The sequence below is a fragment of the Gobius niger genome (genome assembly GCF_951799975.1).
Source record: "Gobius niger genome assembly, chromosome: 13".
NCBI classification, from domain to species: Eukaryota; Metazoa; Chordata; class Actinopteri; order Gobiiformes; family Gobiidae; genus Gobius; species Gobius niger.
In genome coordinates, this window is record NC_136864.1 from 13,276,301 (window position 1) to 13,297,562 (window position 21,262).

The window sequence follows — 21,262 nt, forward strand, 5'->3', positions numbered from 1 at the left end:
GTAAACAAGCAAAACACAGACCTTGTTGTATTGTCCACACCTAAAGTTTTATTGAGCAATGGATGATAGAAGAGTAATCTAAATTAGTAGAATTTATCTTGGGGGTGGCCGCCCCGCTTCACTTTGTCACCTCTCAATACTGTATATGGGGGTGAAAGGCTTTTTAATGTCATTCTTTGCACAATTTGAATACACAGGAGGGACTGACTGTGAGAGCTAAAAACAAGTTTGGGCCAAAACAAAAAAAATTTCATTGTTTGAACAGGAGAAATCAGGTACCCCAGCTTTAACAAAAATCAAACTGGTCACGCTCAATCTGCTAAATTTTATACATATGGCCTCCCTGCTGCACCTCAGTAAGGCAAAACAATTTGGTTAATACAGTGGACATTTTACAATAAAAATAGCTTAGTTTAAGGAATAGGAATAGGCTACCATTTTTCCATACTGAGATATGTTCTTACCTGAGCTTAGATGAGCTCATGCGTACCTGTCTGGTCTTTGTGCGTGCCCTCAGTCATGCAAAACGACCAAATATGTTGCTAGCATTTGGCCTCTCCCAATGTATTCCTATAGCTCCAAACGGGGTGAAGTTAGAAGCGACCAAGCTCTGGGTAAGTTCATTGGCGTTCAGCATGTTCTTCTGTTCTTCCGCACTTTATTTCTACACGTTTTTTGGCATCACCTTTAAAAGCAAGGAAGAAGAGCTAAAATACATCAAAAAAGAAGGCTAATGAGCATGACAATTAGGAGAATAATGACGTTTATTAAAACATTTACTGGGGGCATTTTTGGATGTTTTTACCCATGAGCCTTCAGCCCGAGTTGAGAGATGAGATAAACAAGGCACAGTTGGAGGCAATTTTCCGCTAATTGGTTCCAGTGTGTTGCTCGTTTTTCGGTAGATTACGGTACTCCCTGACCTGAGCGGGATCGTGTGAGGGCTTGATTCTTGGCACTTCATTCACAGGGGGCTAAAGCATTGACCCGTGAGTGTTTTTAAGCCGCTCTGTTTTGTTCCATGTCTCGATTTAAGCATCTGCGTTTGTGTTTGGCCCTGAGCAGAAGTGGAGAAAATATTATTGGAGAATTAAAGCGTGAAGAAGCAGGTTCAGAGCAGGTCAGGGGTGGGAGCGTGTTATCGCAAGAACGAGTTCAAATGGGGTCAGAGTGGAGACCTTCTTCAACAAGCAAAGAAGAAGCTAAACAGGCACTGTTTGGATATATTTATTAGAAATTTAGCTTCATAGGGTTTGTTCATGTATATCCACACACAGTAAACTTTAGCAGTAATTGCTTAAAATTAAAGGTAAAGCCTAACAAGTTCACCATGGTGGAAAAAGCAGCTAATTTACTTCATTAAAAGTAACCTATTGCTGGGTTGCAGATTCTAGAAAATGATGATGTCACCGGACCCAGCGGGGGGCAGGAGCCAGTTTTTCCATAACACTTCCACGTCGTAGCTAAAAAGAAAATGAATGGATTAGAAAAAGTAGCCTGAATTAGGCTACTTTGCTGTGATGTTTTCAGATCAGAGCGACTTTATTGGAGTTTTAGATTTACCTGCGGCATATCTGCAAAAATAATTGAGTTCAGAACCCGAATTAAAATACTTATTTAATCTAGTTTAAAAAATAGTGGAAAGTATCAAATCAGATACGAGCTCTAAAATGTAGTAAAGTAGAAAAAAAAAGAAAAAAAAATATCATTCATTCATTATTTTTCCCCAAAAGTAACCCTAATTTGTTTGTTTACATTTACTTTATAACTTTCCACTGCGAGCTCACTCAAATAGAAGTGGTTTCATGACTGATCTAAAAGCGCACTACATGTTACTCTTACTAATTTACTTTCCATTGCAAATCGGCCTAGTTAAATTTCACATCGTATGACAGTTCCAGACTCTGTAATCAATTGTACACTTCTCGCAATATTACATATGAGTCAGTCCAATTGGAAACAGACACTCGCAGCATCTTAAAAATCACTTGTGGAAACATAATCGTACTCATCATCCAGTACATCTTGTTCCCTCTGTGGTGATGTGGGCAACAACTTATCAGACTTTTACTATGGTAATTTTCACCTTCATAATGCCAGAATATTGTCCATTTGGGATAATGGTGTAATTGGAGCCTCTTGTTGACCTCGTACAGTTAGACATAACAAAAACAAAAAATGAAATGCAAACTAAATGTTTACATTCAATATTTGTATTTATTTATTTCTGATTTCTTTTCATCCCTTTATCCATTGATTCAAACTTACAGTGTCAAGTGTAGCAAAAAGATACTTTTCTTTTTTTTTAATGTCAAGGAGAACTCGTACTTTTCAGGGAAGGTTGACAAAGAATTTAGAAAGGGTCACTCAATTTTTCATGCCAACAAAAGGAAGGCAAGCATAAAAGCCATCTATTAGTACTGATTTTTATATGAAGCTTTTGGTAGTTACCGATAGTGAAGGAAGCCCTTTTTTACATGTCACCTTTCACAGACTCCATACATTGCCATGACAGCCTTTTGGGGGACGACTGACTTCTGTCAGTCGTCCCCCAGCTGCACACATCTGCGGCAACGGTCCCTCTGACCATTCATTCAGGAAACCTATGCAAAATCCACACAGAAAGGTTGCGTCTTATTTTGATGGTATTCATAATTTTACAAGGTGGAAGTGGTAATTTTTTCGAGGAAAAGAAAACAAAGAAGTTGGCATTTTTGTGTTCTCGTTTCTAAAAATCAAAATACATATTTCAAGGATGTAACTGGGCCTCACTCATGGCCCATTGGTACAGTATCGATGTAAGGTATCACCATGACCACTGGGAATCTTCATCACCTTAAAGTTTCACATACATTGTGCTCATTTCAAATTAGGAAGTTACAGCAGAACTAAGTCCCTCATGCCCCTAGAGGCCATAAGCGCCACTGCAGGTGTCGTAGCATGTTGCATATTTCATTACTCATTGTCCGTCTGAGTAAATACTACACTGACAGAAAAGACAAAGGGAGGGAGGGGTATTTTACATTGTGCCACAACCCAATTACACAATGGAGATTTTTTTCACTCAAACCTGGCTGTAAATACTGCTAAAGTGGCGCTAGCCCACATTTAGCTTTGCCTGCTAGCCTGTTAGATTCTTCTTTGTGATTCGATTAGTGTGTATGGAGTTCGGGAATGTGCTATATTGCTGTTCTCCACTTTTTATATTGTTTTTAGCTCATGTTAGTCAATGGAAATGTATGCTAACAGTTGCAAAGAAGAGGCGGATCTCCATGGTAACTGTGGAATTTCCCGAACTCTATTGCGCCTCCAACTCGGTGCAGGGAAAGTTGCAAGCGTTGTCATCCCATTAACACTTGTATTACTTCCAGAGGGACAACGGAAAGGATTTATTAAGGTAAACAAGTTACTTAGTTCTTAGTTACTGTCATCATAACATCAAACCAGGGAAAACTGCAGAAACCTGTTGCTCTTCATCAAGAGAAAATCATTTTTTGACTTACAGTTCCTTCAGTCAATTTGTTTATTTTACAGTTGTTTTCAGCTTTCAGGGAGAATAACGTTCACAGTAATGTAAACAACAACAACTTTACAATTAGATGCAAAACACTTTCTCACAAATGTCTACTTTATTACTACTTTCATTCAACTCTAGAGAAAAATCATACAGGGCCATTAAGCGTGCAGAGATTTCCAATTTGCAAAGCAGTGGGAATCCTTCTCCTGCAAAGTCTCCCCACCCATACAGACTGTTTTTTTTCTCCCGATGTTATCTATGCCCACATTCTACATTCAACCGCTCATTAAATTCTAATCTTTTAGCAGCTTGATCTCCTAACTCCAACAGTCAAAAGTCCATTTCTACTGCCACTGCCGAATGTAAACACAGCTTGCCTGTACACTAACACTTTTCAAGAACTGTAGCGAGGCAAAAAGGGAGGTGATGTCTGCAGCCACTTCCAGCAAAGAGCACAAAAACCAATCATGTCTTTTCAATGCCGTCTGTGTTAATAGGAAGTGACTCCATTAGCTATACTTTGATATTACAAAACTTTTAATAGGAAATGACTCTATTAGCTATACTTTGATATTGCAAAACATAGGAGTAAATGGGAGTCCTTATCTGTTGAAGTAAGAGTGAACTCATTTCTTTTAATCTCATCTGCATAAAGAGAGGGTGAGATTGGATATTTTTCTTCGTCTCTGTCTTTCCGGATGTTACAGTGAGTCATCGCCCTGGCTCCGGCTAAGTGGAACGAACGCATCAGCGGGGCACACATTTCAAAAAAACACCGCCCCACCCTTGAGTTTTACTTATTCTAATAAGAGACAGGGATAAGAGGAACCGCTCTGAATGCTGATTTTTTTGATAACGTGGAGGTGCATTTACCTTAATCTTTTCTTCCTCTTGGTGATTTTTCTTTTTTTATGGATCTTGGCCAACCTTGACAACGGCTGACACTTGAAGACACTGAGCTCCACACCACTGGCCCACCAACGTCTCAGCAGCACGATGACACTCTTCTCATATCAGGAAGGTCACAGATTCGATTCCCTGACCCTGCTTCAGGTGCTCCAGTTTCCGATAAACAAGAAGTATGCACAAGACTAAAAATCCATAAGGTAATCCAGACCAAACCTGGCCAAGACCTGCTCCTAACAGTTGGCCCAGACAGAGGCACTGAAGAATAGGCCGAACACAGAGAGCACTTTACATCGGGTACAACAAAGACAGCACTTTCTGGCTAAGAGCATTTGGTGTTGAACAGAAAGTAATGCTTATAATTTTTATCTTGCTGTTCGGCAATTTGGCAGTCAAAATGCAATCTGAATTGACTGGGTTTGTGCGCACGGCTCAAAAAGCGATGGGAGTAAAATCCATCATTACAGCACATATTTGAGGAGATTGTCATCAAACCGGCCAGGAAAAATAATCTCAGATCCATCACATGTCCTGCACTCCCAGTATGAGTTACTCCCGTCCAGACAACGCCATAGACTCCCTATTAAAAACAAAAAGAGAAAGGTACAAGAACTCATTCCTCAGCATTTCGGTTTGTCTCCTGAATTCAGACCAAACAGCAGAGCGGTGATTGTGTTGGAATGTTTTGCAATGGTTGCTTGTAATGTTCTCTATTGAATAGTATGTCCCTGTCTTTATGTCATTGCATTTTTTTTTTTTATATGGCATGCCAGTGTGTCCATTACCTTCGGGAAAAATACAATAAATCTTGAATCTTTACCTGCGAGACAACTCCATTCTCCTATATCTACTGTTAAGAAAAAAGTCAGTGCTTTTCATTGCTCTTTAAAGGGACTATACTGAGTTTAAAACTGTTAAAACTAAGTATTTCCCCCCCCCCTATGTTCCAGCAATGTCCAAAGGCAGGGGTAGGCAACGTCAGGCCTGAGTGCCAAATCTGGCCCTCCAGCACAGAACACCTGGCCCACAAGGTGATTTTGAGAAATATTATTATACAAGAGATGAAATATCAGTTAAAGTTGAAATGCTGGAAATTCTGTCAGCATTTCTGAAGTTTCCTATATAATGCAAAACCCTGGCATTTGCAGGAAATGGTTCTTTACTTTGAGCTACAATGGTGATTGTAGGTGACCTTGGCAATGATGAAAATTGGCCCTCCTCGAAGCAAACTTTCCTACCCCTGTCCTAAGGTGTAGAATGAACTCAGAAGATAAAAGGAAGAAAAAAGTCTGCACAACTAAGTAGCTCCCATGAAAATATTTATTACTTACACCACATGTAACGTTTCGGGCTTAAGCCCTTCCTCAGACATGAAGGACTAAAATCCTGCACTGTCACTCAAAAAGTTGTTAATTCAGGTCTGAAGTGCCGTCATGCACTAATATAGAACCTACAGTGACGCATAAGACCTGAGGTGGCAGTAGTGAGTGCATCTAGTCCCTTTAAACATGTTGAGAGTAGCTTTCTTTTCTTTTGTTGGACTAAAATGGGTGATACCAATTATAAGTCAACCCCCTCCCGCTGGATCGCTATATATTTGGTCTGCTGCTAAAATGATCAGTTGCTGACAAGGCTTGGATTGGAGGCGAAACATCAGCGACACCAACAAGGTCAAGCAGTGTTATCAAAAAAGAGATCAAACTGGTCACCTCTTCGCTGGAAGCCACGAACACACTTTGTTTTAATCACAAAGTCATGAACACGCTTAACTAGCTGCAGTTTGAAATTACATTTTACATCAAAGAAAAACAACCTTTTGATGTTTTTGTACCTGAAATTATGGGCCTTCGCGCCACAATTAAGAGTGAGTGGGGAGCTTGTTACGCAAAGTTTTCTATTCATCCTCAAGGGAGAACCTAAATGATGATGGCACTATCAAAGAGTAAACTCCCAGCCCCGGCTAGTCATTTAAATCTGTTTTTGTCTTAGATTTTAGAAGCGTATAAGTCTATAATAATGAACACAATTTAAGAGCACCCTCTAGTGATTAGCCTCTGAAGTGTCATTTATCTCTATTTGCCTTTTGCCTCAGAGCAGAGCAGCTGGTGCTTTCTCGGGCTTGTTAACTGCAAAATGTTGAAAAAGTATGTTTGTTAGTCTGCAGAGGATTAATTATATAGACTAGCAAGTTACTCTTAACTTTACAGAGACTTGCATTCAGATATGAGGGTGATATTATCTCATGTGTGCAGGTAAACACTGATTTTATACAACAAAACGTGGACTGATGAGCAAACAGTGAATTCATTCTATTAAAAAAAAAGAAACGATTAAGAAGCAGCACTGTATAACACTTAACAGAAACTCAATAATAATGAATAAAAAGGGTTAGGCTATATATACTGGCTATTTATTTTGAATCAGAAAGAAAAATGTTATACCTTGAAAGGGCCTATTGCTAAATTTGAGCTGGCATCACAGCACTCAATAGGCCTTCATCATTTAATGGAGGATGATTACACTTTTCAATCAAATGTGGGCTAACAAGAGTGTTTATGGGTTTGTGGCTTGTTTATTTGCAATGTTGCGATGAGTCAGTGGAGTCTGAGTAATGCCTCTGTCATGCAGTGTTGAAAGCAAGTTTCATCAGAATTAAATGGATTTGGATTTGAATTAAAAAGAGAAAAGACATGGACAACGTGTCCCCAGACCATCCGGCAAGTTCCTGTTATGTAGTGCTTTCTTGTGGTTTCGAGGTTTCTTTGTGACAAATAGCCTCTAAATTGCTTCATAACAGTCGTTTGTCAGTGAATAAACATCAACAAATTATTCTTCTTAATATCAATTATGTTTTTATTTTTGTGAAATTAGGGGAACATTAACATTATTCAAACTAATGGCGAACATTTCATGAATTGATACAGTTTGTTCTTTTTCCAATACAGAAATCTCTGTGGCTAATTGAAAGTCGGGCAATGAATGTGAGCAATAGCCTAGCGCCCCCTAGCCGTCATTGTAGGGCATTTTGATAAGAAACCCAGGTCACCTAATTCCACTTTTTTTTTTTTTCAAAATTCCACTCACATGAAATGTACAGTTTAGTGTTGTATGTTGCTTACCCATGTATTCATTTCTGTTTTGTTTATAGACACTCTTCTAAAAAAAAAAAAAAAAATGTATTTATTATGAAAGCATTCATTAAAAGTTGCAGCTATTATTTTGAAAACAACACACCGGAAACTCCTTTTTTACTTTCGTTTTTGATTAAACAGCGATAATATCCAGCTCAATTCAATAAATCGATAAATCTAAGCCACTATGGCGCAGGCGGTGCAGAAACTAGTTGCCAAAGTCCCTGCTCTTGTTGGTGGTAAGTCAGTTTGCCCATTTTTTGTTTTAAAAAGGAGTTATAGAAACATAAGGTTATAGAATCTACAACCTACAACGACACAACCTCCCTGACGTGACCTCTACAGGCAGCCTACCACAGATGTTTAATTTCCTTCAATACCATTTTTTGTTTGTTATTTATGCAGATAAATGTAATACAGGCATAAGTTACATTTGTTAAGGTCAAGTCTATTGCTAAAGAAGATACTATATGAATAGCTGCTAATGAGGCCAGATACACTTTTATGACAAGACTTCTAAAACATACAGGGGGAAGGTGAGGCATTTCTTATCACTTAGTTTTCCACCTAACCTACTCACTGCAACGTGCAGATGTGGAACCTAAATTATGAACATTACAGCAGATGATGTGAAAGGTTTGCTTAAAATTGACATTAATGTGCATCATTAAACCAAAAAAAGATGGTCTGAATCATATTGCAAATCATATTTAGATTTAATCAAACTGGAGTGATAATCTGAATAAATTATATAATAACTTTTCCCCATAAAAAATCACTTATGGAGACAGGTAAGTACTAAAAGTAGTCCTAAATTAAAGCCACAATGTGTAACATTTCACCCAGAAAATATCCTAAAAAAACCAAAACAAAAAAACACACATACAAGTGTTTTGTTATTCTGCGTGTTTTATCTCAAAAACATGTCTTTGCTGTGAGCGGCTCACCCCTCCTCAGACCTGACTCGTAATTTTGCAGAAGCGGGACGTCACCAGCTCGTCTCCAAGCTACTTTGCTTTAATCACAGGCAGTCAAACATCTTATTTAAATACTGTAGGTCCTTACTTTCTGACAACTCACTGCAGAAAATGCATTGTCTGTGTCAATCAGAGCATTTTGGGGCAATGAAAGGCATTTATTTAGAAGAGGCATTTATCAGTTATGAACAGTTATGTAAAAAAACAAAAAACAAAAAAAACAAAGTCATGCAGTGGAGAATGGCGCATTTTACTTGCATTGCTCCCATATGGCATGGTATTCTTTTCATATCTTTCCTGTTTTTCAGCATAGTTACTGTGCCTCACTTTACAGGTGTTGTGACATATGCTAAACCTCGCCTTGCTACTTTCTGGTACTACGCACGAGTGGAGCTGGTGCCTCCGTCTCCTGCTGAGATCCCCAAAGCCATAGAAGCAGCTAAGGGCCTCGTCAAGAGCTACCAGGCAGGACGCATGGGGCAAACTACAGTCAAGGTGAGTTTAATAATAACTAGCTGAGGTTTAACAGAGGAGAAGTTGGTGCTGATGAGAAAGCTATGCAAGCCTTTGTGCCAAACCTCAAAGATCTTCAATTAACGTATCCGAGTTGTCTTCTGTACTCAGTGGTTGGAGTCTCGAACGTTTTGCCTCTCATCCAAAAGGCTTCATCAGCGACTCCAACCACTGAGTACAGAAGACGACTCGAACACCTTCATTGAAGATGGACAACTCCTGTACGACTGAGAGCTTACACAGAAACCTCAAAGATTAAATTATTGGGTAGTTGTAAGGTAGTGTAACTTTGATTTTGTTTGCTTGATCTGTGAATGGAAGTATTATCAGCCATCAATGATGATATACAGACAAATACAATCTAGTGCTTTGGAAACCTTCATTATGACAATAACTGAGGTGATCAGATTTGTGTGCACACTTTTTGGATTTGTTTTACTTTTTACACTCTCAACAGTAACAGTGGTAATGTGTAAATTTCAACTTTGTTTGTGTTTTTAGGATGCTTTGAGGAATGGACTGGTAACGACTGAAGTGCTTATGTGGTTCTACATTGGCGAATGCATCGGCAAAGGGGGGATTGTCGGATATGATGTGTGAATCACAAGACTGACTTTTCTAAGTAAATATATAAAAATAAAATTTGTGGCAAATTTGGTTTAGTTTTCTATCTAAATTATAAACACTTCACTTAAAAAAGACAAAGTTACTTATTCAAACAAAACACATATACAATGTTCTACATAATAATAGACATCTCCTCTTGCTCCCGACTCTCTGACATGGCTTTCACAACATTTCCTAAATATCGAATGAATGCGTTTCTTACATCTTCCGGCTCTTCCTCCAGATTGGAGTGTATCAGTGGAAGTTTAGTTAAAGGCAAGTCTACATCAAAAAAAAGGTTGAGGTCAGAAAAAGTGAAGATAGCTAGCTAAATGGCTTTAAATAATCAGTGTTGTTACCTAAAGAAAGGCGACCCTCCTCCACTGTACAGCCTGGTTTATGGTGAGCTATTAGCAGGCACTGGCTGTCCTGTAAACTCTGGGAAGAGATGAACATGCCATGCCATGTTTCGATTTCCTTGAGGTGGCTTGGGACGTCAGGGTTGAATACAATCACCACACCATTGCAGTCTTTAATAACTGCAGACCAGCACAACTCAAATCTATGGAAAAAAAATTATATTACAAATATAATGAAAAATACAGAGCAAATTTATAGATCAACTACTCAAGATAAAGAAGTTTAGTAACTAAGGCATGCATGATATAAGTATACATTGTAATAGTCGATAACTGACTTTTGACAATGATATTTTGCAGTATTATTCTGTTCCAAATATGTTTCCACAAAACCAAAATCTAAAGCAGTTGTCCACTAAAACCAAGCCATTGCAATCATTTAAGTCACCAGACATTTTTGGGCTGTGGTAATCTCAGTCAGGTGGAGATCAGTGATAGTACAGTATGTGGTAAAGCTCTATTACATGCACATCTTTCTGACACGGTTTAAAAAAAAACAAAAAAAACTTTTAGTCCAATTCAGTCATAGAATGATTTAATTTGTTCGTAAAAGTTAAGTATGATACTGATGACATTACAAATTTAGTTTTAAATATGCGTAAACTGTTTAGAACCATATGTCACTTATCTGGTTCAGAACTAAAATGATCTCAACATACTTGAAATCTCCGGAACAGTCCCAGAGCTCAACCTTTGAGCTCCTATTATCACCACTCTGATCCAAGTGTGGCTCAAACTCCAGGATCCTGAGGAGAGTAAATGCATCCAAATAAGCATTACATGACATGATGCTGACATCTTTGTTTACACGCTGTCTTACCTTACACCTATTGTAGGTCTGTATTCTCCTCCTACATTCTCTGTAATGTCTGATAGGAAGTTGGCAAGCACTGTTTTCCCACTCTGAAATATATAAAAGAAAACATTGCGTTTTGCAGAAGTGGGCATGTGCAGGAACATATTTCACCAACATGTATAAAGATGAAGCTTGTTCATTAGCTCAGGAAAAGTAACTGCCCTTTGTAAACATTTAGTTAGTGGATAATATACACAGATATAGATATAGAACGTGGAGTTTATTTACCTCAGTCGGTCCAACGAAGAGTATTTTCACGTGCATTTCTATCTATCATCGACCTCAAGTAGCTATAATCGACTAACCCCAGATTTAGAGCAATGATCTCCAGAGAACCTATGATATAAACAACAACGTATTGCTTAATGTAGGGTCACCAATCGTGTATTTCCCCCAAATACTTGTAAAAGCTAAACCTGGTTAGCATCGTAGTAAACTTCCTGTTCGTTTCTATGGTTTCAGTCGGAGTCAGTTTCTCATTGGCCACTGCGAACGTCATTTAACTCAGACCCCTCCTCTTTGCCAGTCCCTAACCAATCGGCTTCAAGTAAATATTTTCATGCTTCCGGATCCAGCCAATCTGATCCGACCATTTGAAAAGGAAAGCTACCAATCCTCTCGAGTTTGGAGTGTGTCTGCAACAATCGACTACTGGCGGATGAATAAACGTAAGTAATGTTGTTTTAATAGTGTTATATATATAAAAAGAAAGAAAGAAAATCGTAAACATATAATGTACACGGCTTGAAATCGCAGACGCATTAGCATTTGGGAAGACTAAACGCTAAAGTTCCGAACCTTTCTCTGTTGCCAAGGGAATGAACCTACCACGCTTTACTTGACCTCCTTGACTTTTGACACTTACCGGTGCATGCCCTTCTACAAAGCAACGTAAGCCAGTCAGATGTTACGTTTACCATTGCTCCGTGCTGATGTAGTCCTTGTTTACAGTTATTGCCGCAGGTATGTCCTCGGAGGGTCGCTTCAGTCCCTCCCTTGGTGTCGGCAGCTCCCGTGGGGAAGACGCCCCCATGAGCTGCGGTGACCTGGACCCGTCGCCGGAGGAAAGGAAAGGGACTAAAATACGCTTCAGTGTCCACTCAGGGGTCCCAGAGGTTAACACGACGTGGTACGATTAATTGTTATAAACAGTGTATTAATTGGTTGTTCAGTCTTTATGCTCTTACTAAATTATTTGCTCAGTTTACCGGATAGATAACACTTTACATTACGGGCCGGCCGGTAAGTCCTTGGTACTTACAGTGGTATTTCTAGATACTTATGGTGGTACTTAAAGTGATAAATACTAGAAATAATAGTGGTACTTCTAGGTACTTATTGTGGTACTTACAGTGGTGCTTATGGTGGTACTTACAGTGGAAATTCTAGATAGTAATGGTGGTACTTACAGTGGTAAATACTAGTAATAATAGTGGTACTTATAGGTACCTCTTGTAGTACTTATAGTTGTGCTAATGGTGGTACTTACAGTGGAAATTCTAGGTACTTATGGTGGTCCTTAAAGGATACTACAGTGAGAATTACAAGGTGTGCACTTCTAGAAACAGTGGTAACTCTTAGTAATGAAGGTTGTACTTCTTGTTTTCCCTATTGCTGTTTTATATTGTTTTATAGTCACACAATCCTAGAAATTACTTCTGTTTGTAGAAGTGCCTCATTTACTACCTATGAATTGCTGCTGTAGTATCCTTGAATTACCAGTAAGTACCATAGTAAATAGAAGTACAACCTTCATTAGCAAGAGTTACCCCTGTATCTCTTAGTAATGAGAGATACAGGGGTAACTCTGTGACTCCCTAGCCCTATCCCCAATGACTAGTAATTACCACTTTTAGGGCCACAATAAGTACCAATGTCATTACTAGTAATTGCCACTATAAGTACCATGGACTTACTGGCCCGTAATGTAAAGTTTTACCCATGTATTATGCTTTCTCTTCTAGTAATGGACAAAGCCATTTTCTGCAGATGCTGATGGACGCTGAAACCGCTGCCAACGCTGCAGCCGTTCAGCTCGTGTCCTTTAAAGATGCTCTGGACACTGAGTTTGCTGTAAGTGCCTCAAGGGCAGACAGAGCATTTCAAAGTTTAACAGTTCAGTTTAGGTTAGTAGTTTATAAATAGTTTCATCCTTTAGGCCTCCAGACAGACCTCTTCACATAAGAGCAGAATATCGAGACAGAGGGGGCTGTTGTTGGAGAAACTCGAGGATTTTAAACGGATAAATAAATCTGTTCGTCAAACACTGAAACAGCTCCAACATGCAGAGGTTTGTTTTGTTACTCTATTTGTAATCAATATTTATTCAGTCAACAGGAAAAGCGCAACATTTCAATATTTTTTTAAAAACAAACTTCTGCAAAACAGAAATGACAAATAAATTGAATCTTGGATTTATTCAAACTGTCTAATGTGAAACAACAATGAAAGTGTATTATTTATTTTTTCTAATGATGTATGTTGTCAAATGCTTTCCACAAATTGTTGTCATTTAGGCAGAGCAAGCACATGCAGACAAACAAGTTCACGATCTTCTGACGAGGATTTCAATGGCAGAAAATGAAAATGAGGTATATTTCTTGCTATTTCTCATTAGATATAACTATATGCAAACTATTTTGTAAATTGAGTGTATTCATTATGTATCATTTTTTTTATTGCTCCATTCGCTTATTCAAGGTTTTAAAAAGGGATTTATGTGAAATGGGAAATAGAGTTGAGGAACTGAAGGATTTGAGAAAAGAAGAGCAGGTAGGTCTCTTACTGCATTATCATCCAAATATTTTTTGTCAGAGATATTGACTCTGTTCCCTGCAGGACAGTGTAAAAAGTAGAGTCCATTTGAGCAAATCTGCGGAGGCGACACGCGCTCACCTCCAAGGCCAACTCCGGAGCAAAGAGGCAGAAAATAACCGACTGACCGTCCAGCTGCGGGTACAAATTATTTATCCTGGAAACCTCGGGATGAATAGTTTCATTGTGTAATAGACTTGTGTTACTGTGCTGGATGCAGACCTTGGAGAGGACAGCGACTCAGCGCAAGTTGGAGATTGAGGATTTGAAAGCGTCTTTTAATGGTCTCCGAGAAAAGGCTGCACAAGATAAAGAGGCACTTAAGAAAGCCACCAGGGCACAGAAGCAGAGGGCTGAACGCTTTGAGGCAGCGGTGGAAAAGTGTTACACGCAGCTGAAAGAGAAGGTAATATCTCCTTTAGTTCATATTCATGGGCGATATTGAGGGACAAAATCTAAGTTGGTAACCTGGTGCCTCAGGGTAAGCTGTCAGGTGCTGTGAGTGACAGCAGTATAGCGCCTCAGCATTTCCAGATCTTGAACATGTGGACAGGATCTTGGACATGTGGACAGGATCTTATACATGTGTACCTAGCTAAAGGAATGGCATGTGCATGTTTTCAGTTATGGATTGAGTTCATCAACTGGATTTACTGAACTCCATTGTACCCAAAATGTTGCTTGCTCCATTGGGATTCCTGCCTATCGATATGCTCTGCAGATTGATGTATCTTTATCTTGTATTTATTTGTTTGCAGGATGCAGAGCTTGCCAATGCCCGCCTTCAAAGAGACTCCAAGAAACGGCATCAAGAACTAGTGACGGATGAGAAGGACAAACTTGTGTCTCAAATAACCTTTTTGAAAAGGTTGCTCATGCGTTTTGTTTTCTAAAATGTTGCTCAATCCTGGTGTTCGTTGGTTGCAGTTTGTTTTGGAAAATGTTTTTGCTCCAATGGTCCCTTTTATGCCCCGCCTCTTATTGTTTGGGCTTGAAGTAGATAGACTTTTGACCCTCTGATGCTGAATGACTGAAAGCTAAAATTATTACAAAATGTTTAAAACATGACAACACGATTTAATTAGAATTTCTGTTACATAAGCCTAACCTTTCACTGTCTCTTCATAGCCAAATCATTGAACTAAATGCAAGACTACTGAAGGAAAGAGATGATCTCACTACTGCCAACGAAAATATGATGCATCAAGTTCAGAAACTCACGGCTGAAAACGGAGACTTCAGCCTCAATAATGCAACACTCAAGGTACAACAACTTCATGTCTAGCGGCAGCTTGTGTGTGAGAGCCACCGTCCCGCTGAGTATAATGTATGCTGCACTCTTATTAAAAATGTATGAATGCACATTTTACCTTCATTGAGGCCACGGAACAGTAAGTGTAACACTGGTGGTACTTAAGGGTGTACTACATTTTTCAAGACCTGATTCAGTCTTGATTTGGACCTAATTTAGTATAGTATAGTGCAAAATCCTACTTTAGTTCAGCTCAAGTTTAGTAAAAATAACTTAGTATTACGGAAAAATCTCATCATTTCATATATTTTTTCATTTTCTGAACTTTGAGCTGTTTTATTATTGTCACCGTCTGAGAATGTGTTATAAAGTCGGGTTTGTTTACATGACTGAAAATCATCTGTTGTCTTGTATCTTGCAGGCATCTGTTGCTCAGTTGGAGGCACAGCTGGCAGAGTGCGAGGCAGCGCTGGTGGAAGAGAAAATTGTGTCCCAGGAGAGAAACCACGAAGCCAAACAATTACAGCGTCAGGTAGTTAGCGCTGCCACCAGACTCGACAACAGAATAAATATGAAATGCAAACTACCTTTTTCTTTTTCTTTTCCGTTTGTTTTGATTTTTGAAATAACAACAGCAAGGTGTTGGAGAAGGGAATCAATCCTTACATAAATTGTCACTACTCTAAAAATAAACAGGAATGTAAGAAATTTGGCTGACAAATGGTATAGTGAATGAGCCTGTACGTGTACGCGTCTTTTTTGCTTGTGATGAATAGGGCCATGCTGACTTAATTTGATTTACAGGTGGAAGATCTTCAAGCTGAAATTGCTAAAACTAGACTGATGCATGCTGGTGTTTTGAAGCAGATGGAAAACATTCAAGGAGGAAGAGAGGCACAAGTTGGAAAGGTATTGTTTTTTTGTTTCTTTGTCTTTATATAAACTCTGGCATATGCTTCAGTTTTTCCTGGTTGATGGGATGCTATTCACTGCACAAACTTAGCAGCCGACCTATTGATGTCCTTTCTCGAAAACATGACAATTCAAAACACAATTCCTGCTTTACATCATATACTCTAGGGCTGGGGCTGGGACGATGCGCTCCACTTTTCCGTTTCCCAAATCACATTGCACCAGCCCCTTATGGCTCCTCCTGCTGTTGGTGGGTCCACAGAAGGACGGCCTCACGATTAAAACTGGGCATGTTTGTCTCTCATAAGGGGCTTCTGAGTTCAAAGTTTATAAACCAAATTCCATATTATTTTTATTGCAGTGCATGATAAAAATGCCTCCTAACACAAGTCTTGAACGTATTGTGATACTCGATGAAGTATCTGTGCTTGCTATTGCATTAAAAAGTAATGCAATATGATACGATATTTTGTTCCAGCCCTATTATACTGTAGTATACTGTTTGGTTAAAAACCCAAATCCTTTCCAAACCCTTACTCTCTATCATGCAACTGGTCACATGCACACTCCCTTGAATGCATTTGTTTTTCAATGGACACCATGATGCAAAAATTAACACACTGAACAGTTTTTAGTGTTGTAAAGTGTGATGTATAGTATATACAGTACTTTGTATGTGTTGATTTTGAAAACAATCTTTGCATATGCTTTTTCTTGTAAGGATGTCCCAAATGCCTGGGAGCCGCAGAAGGATGCAGTTGTAAATCTAGAATGCTTTTGAACTAGTTAAAAAATAAGATATTTACCATTACTTATATTAACAGTATTGAAAAATCGACTTCACATGCAGTACAGGTGTTTCAGGTACCGGCATATCACCTATTTTTAAACCCTCTCCTACCACATGTGTCTCTCTGGTGCCTTGCTCGTGGGCACAGGTGCGGCAGGAGCTGCAGGTTCGTGTGGACAGTCTGAAGTCGTACCCGCAGGCGCTGAGCTCAGCCAAGCGCAGTCTCCGTCAGTGCGAGGAGACGTTACTTCGCTGCGAGAAAAAATGCACGGAAAAATCCGACGCCATTAAACAACTGCAGGCCAAGGTTTAAAACAAGTGCCATCGCCCTGACCACGAGGCTGCCGTAACCTCCCTTGTGTGCATTTATCTCTGAGGCATTGCTGTGGGCTGTGTGGAGTGCTTCACTTCTTCTTAATGTTTAATTGGGAGAAACTGCCTGGAAAGCTTTGCGATTCTCTTACATTCAGTGTATCCACGACAAACTCTTAATTAAAGGTAGCTTTAAAGACGAGCTACAGCACTAAAAACCTGTCTGTCATGGCAACGAGCAGGGCTTTAAGTGATAGTAGTATGTGAAAATATAACTGGAGAGTGAGCAAAGTTTGTATTATAAGTAGGCTCTCCACATTTCACAGAAAACCCTGGAGGTAGTTCTCCTTCACATATTTCTTGTGGTTTCATAAGCCCATTTTCCGCTTCTGTATTCAGAGAAAGAATTCTCCACTAAGCTATGCTTTTTGTACAGATCAAACAAAGTGAATTTATTAATTTCCCTTACGGCCTGTTACCGTGCTCGAGGTTGTTAAGATCGGGGCAATTTTACCTTCCCTTTTGGGCCTGCACTTTGGATGAAAACTTTGATGAGAGTGAACAGTGATGATATGAAAGGTTTAAACTACGTGAGAAGAGCTCAAAGTCTTGTTCTCATTTCTCACGGGCTTCCTCTTATTTCTCTAAAATGAAATGATTTTTCATCTGTTATGTTTTGTGAGCTAGCTCATGACATTGATTCTCTACTATATGTGTTTTGCTTACGCTGCTGCCAGAATATGAAAAATAATTCTTTATTGAAATTGAATGGTTTCATTAAGGCCAAACTAGTGCATAACCTTCCACCCAGTAAATAGAATAAAACACAAGCACAAATTTCATTAATGGTTGTTTTTGAAAATGATTGCTTCTCCGCAGACCTGACTCATAGCTGTACTTGAATTGGTACATCATCAGTTCGTCTCCATGACCACGGTCTGTCGCTTTGCTCTGATTACGGATAGCCAAAAATGAGTTTTAAACATTTCTACGAAAGGCTTGATTGTGAGGATACACTGCACAAATGAAACTATCTGCTCAGTTTGTTATTGCAGGCATGAATACTTATTACCGTGTAGCTCTTGGAAGGTTTAGTAGTGTGGCTTTACGAGAATATTCAGCATTTTCTGGGGGTGTAACAGTGTGTAAGCTACAGTATAGTAATAGAAAAAGACAAAGCATGAAATTGACTTCCAAAACAATTTAGATGTCATTTCCCCTTTGTCTTATCTTGCATGTGATTTGAGAGGTTCCCACTTTCTCTCCCGCTGCTAAGCTCATGCTTTATTATTGCAAACCAGAAACTCACACCGCTGCTTTCACACAGATCGAGAGTCAGAGGAAGCAGCTGAACTCATCCGCGGAGATGAAAGCGTCCATCCAAGAGGCCAATTCACAGCTGCAGGAGAAAGTTCACTCACTGCAAATGTAAGACAAGCCTTTTATCTCCCCCTGGACGCTCCGAGCCGAGCCATTCATAAGTCACAAAACCTTTTCCAAAAGCCTGACTGTTGTGGGAAACTGTGCAGGGAGATGGACAGGCTGCAGCAGGAGAACACAGAGCTGATCCGGAGACTGGGGGCAAAGGAGGAGGCAGTGAGCTTCAGTAACAGACAACTGGACCAGCGCTCAGAGGAGTGTCAGGCCCTCAGCCGCCATCTTGACTCCGCACTGTCAGATGTCAAACAGCAGGTAATTATTAGGATGACATGATACCACTTTTTCTTTTATTATTAAAAAATGAGCCAGTAGACTTTCAGGATTTTGATCTAAAACAAAGCACGCACAGCAGCTTGGTGCAGCACCGCCCTCGCTCACTGCAGTAGCATTGAAATATTAGGTCAATGCGGTAGGCAAGTCTTCCTATGGGGTCAATAAAGTCTACATTAAACTAAGCATTGCAGGCTGTGGCACATCTGGCAGAGCGTTTGTTCCTGTGGGTGCCACCATGAATCGCCCCTTCACTTCTGTTAGTTTACGTAGGATTGCAGACGTCAAGAGAAAATCAGGTACTACGCGGTCACAAAGCAGTTTTCCGGCGGCGCATAGAAACAGTGCAGGGTTGACTTGTTGGTACAAATGAACATTGGACATTTACACAAATCAAATCAATCTACTGTACATCATATTTCACGGCAAACATTTCCCCTCGTTTGCCACTTAGTGAACGGACTTTGCACTTTAACAAAAGTGCCGATCCGTGACAAAAAGAGGCAAACGTGAGCAGGGCGGAATAAGGTGAATGCTCCCTCCTCTTCTATTCACTTGCATTAACAAAGTGTGGTTTAATGCCAACCCCAGAATTTCCTCTTTACCATTTGCTCCAAGGGATTGAGAGAAGCATATTTTCAGTTTCTGTGGATTGTGCTTTGCATGTGGGGAAATCGTCCGTAAAGCTAACTTGGACTTTCACTAAACAACCAGGGTTCAATTCTCATGTAGTGACATTAGTGTAGCAGTAAGCTGGCAGTGTTTTGTGCCCATTGTGACTGGACTCAACAGGAAAAGACATCTGGAATAAAACTCTTCCAAATCAACCAGTTACATACAAGCAAAAGGTGTACTGAGTATGTTTAGTAAAGTTCATTGTGTCTATTTGTTCCTAGTATAAAGAAAAGAATTCAACATCTCTTGAAAGTTACAGTATAGTTGTATTGAGTACCGCATTATTAATCAGTGTCCAATACAATAATGTACTGACTGTATATAGCAACATACTGTTTATTACATTAGAGTCTTAGCATAAGACTTCAGAAATGGAATCCTCAGAGATGATGTAAACAAAATGTTTCCTGGTTTGTTTTTTAGTAGAATTAAACAAAAATCACAAAGTGAGGAAGTTAGGCAGTTATGGTCGGAGGAGGCTGACAATTAGTAATGTGGTGCTATTGGGACTTTGTATCAAAGTGACAACATTATTAAGTGAAAACTAAACCGGCAAATGCAGTCTTTAATGATAAAGAAAATTAAACATCCAGAATTAGGCAAAAATATAGACTTCAATTACCGCACCACAAACCTTTACACAGCTTAATAAGAGCTGTGGTTCCTTTGTATTCTAGCTTATCTATGTCACGGCATTTCATTAATTAATGCTGCACTTTTCAGGTCAGCAAGGTAAAAAACCAAGCTGATTCTCGAGAAGACGCTCTTCGGACTAGAATTTTGGAACTGGAGGCAGAAATATACAGAAGAGACAAAGAGCTCGGCCTACTCCGGCAGACCAAGATCACAGTAAGTTTTAGCGACCAAAGACCATGAACTAGACTTTAGACCGAACAACTTTCATAAATAACAACCTCACTTTCTCTATTTAATGATTTAATTAAGGCATGTAGGCTTTAGAAATGTAGGTACTATGTCTTACATTGGTGAATTTTGTGTTATTATTTTTATATTGCACTTTGTGTTTATAGGCAGAGAAGCAGTTTGAAGTTCGCCTCAAAGATCTTCAGCTGAGTTTGGACCAGTCTGAGAGCCACAAACAGAGCATTCAAAATTATGTAGACTTTCTTAAAAACTCTTATAAGTCCATGTTCGACGAAGGACTGCAGGCAACATGTTTCACCTCATCGTATTTTCTAAAATGAGGCTCAATATTAAATGTACTATGTATTTTTACATGCCTTATAATCACATGATCACTAGGTCAGGGGAGGAAGTAGACAGTCTTATGGTTGGTCTACTTCTCTTTTTTTTTATATCTTGTTTCTCTTTTCCTCATGGACACAGTGCAATGGTTAAGTCTCACGTGTACTTAGCAAACCGTGAATTTCGGTGCTACTGATTTTCATGTATAATTTACGCTGCTTTAGTCCTGCACTGTACATTTACCCTGTGATGAATTGAAGACTGTGACTACTTATACGCCTTACATTTCTATCTGAAGAGTTTTCCCCAGTGAACAGTGATCTTCTCATGTGCACAAAGCTACACTCTCCCCATATACTGGAGGAGGCAGTTTTATCCCAAAATGTGTCAATTCCCTGTTGTTTTTGTTTTTTGGTCTTGCATGCTTATATAAAAACTCAAGGACTTGCACTAAAATGAAATACTTTTTTTTGTAATGATGTTATTTTTGAAGTTTACTTGCAAATTAGCAGTTGTGTCACACATACTGTATAGATGGTGCTTTGCCATTCTATTTAGGCTTACAACTGTACAGTTACAATATTTATTTTCAATGCATAATACTACTTTTTTTTATAAAACTGACTGGCTTATAGTTGTTAATTTTTGTTTTTACATCAGATGAGA

General features: G+C 39.2%; 3 protein-coding genes across 4 annotated transcripts; 2 read left to right on the forward strand and 1 right to left on the reverse strand.

The window, feature by feature from the left end:
* Nucleotides 1-7,656: 7,656 nt before the first annotated feature.
* Nucleotides 7,657-9,731, forward strand: LOC306973111 (ATP synthase subunit g, mitochondrial-like). Its single transcript, XM_079569932.1, has 3 exons — nucleotides 7,657-7,793; nucleotides 8,866-9,026; nucleotides 9,546-9,731. Exons 1-3 carry the CDS (start codon nucleotides 7,742-7,744, stop codon nucleotides 9,642-9,644), a joined length of 312 nt encoding a protein of 103 aa, XP_079426058.1. The 5' UTR covers nucleotides 7,657-7,741; the 3' UTR covers nucleotides 9,645-9,731.
* ift22 (intraflagellar transport 22 homolog (Chlamydomonas)) lies at nucleotides 9,635-11,362 on the reverse strand. The gene is made up of 5 exons (XM_079569911.1): nucleotides 11,154-11,362; nucleotides 10,890-10,972; nucleotides 10,729-10,815; nucleotides 10,010-10,212; nucleotides 9,635-9,932 (listed from the first exon to the last, which is right to left on the reverse strand). Exons 1-5 carry the CDS (start codon nucleotides 11,187-11,189, stop codon nucleotides 9,784-9,786), a joined length of 558 nt encoding a protein of 185 aa, XP_079426037.1. The 5' UTR covers nucleotides 11,190-11,362; the 3' UTR covers nucleotides 9,635-9,783.
* A 384-nt stretch (nucleotides 11,363-11,746) lies between these two features.
* LOC306972979 (outer dense fiber protein 2-like) lies at nucleotides 11,747-20,942 on the forward strand. Of its 2 annotated transcripts, none has more exons than XM_079569754.1 (16): nucleotides 11,747-11,816; nucleotides 11,864-12,054; nucleotides 12,890-12,998; nucleotides 13,084-13,215; nucleotides 13,442-13,516; nucleotides 13,626-13,697; nucleotides 13,764-13,880; nucleotides 13,960-14,145; nucleotides 14,498-14,607; nucleotides 14,868-15,003; nucleotides 15,413-15,523; nucleotides 15,796-15,900; nucleotides 18,333-18,433; nucleotides 18,535-18,697; nucleotides 20,114-20,239; nucleotides 20,422-20,942. In XM_079569754.1, the coding sequence occupies exons 2-16, from the start codon at nucleotides 11,891-11,893 to the stop codon at nucleotides 20,593-20,595; spliced, it is 1,881 nt and encodes a 626-aa protein (XP_079425880.1). In that variant the 5' UTR covers nucleotides 11,747-11,816; nucleotides 11,864-11,890; the 3' UTR covers nucleotides 20,596-20,942. The 2 variants fall into 2 exon arrangements, with proteins under 2 accessions (XP_079425880.1, XP_079425879.1); XM_079569753.1 differs by having other exon boundaries at nucleotides 11,877-12,054.
* Nucleotides 20,943-21,262: the final 320 nt, after the last annotated feature.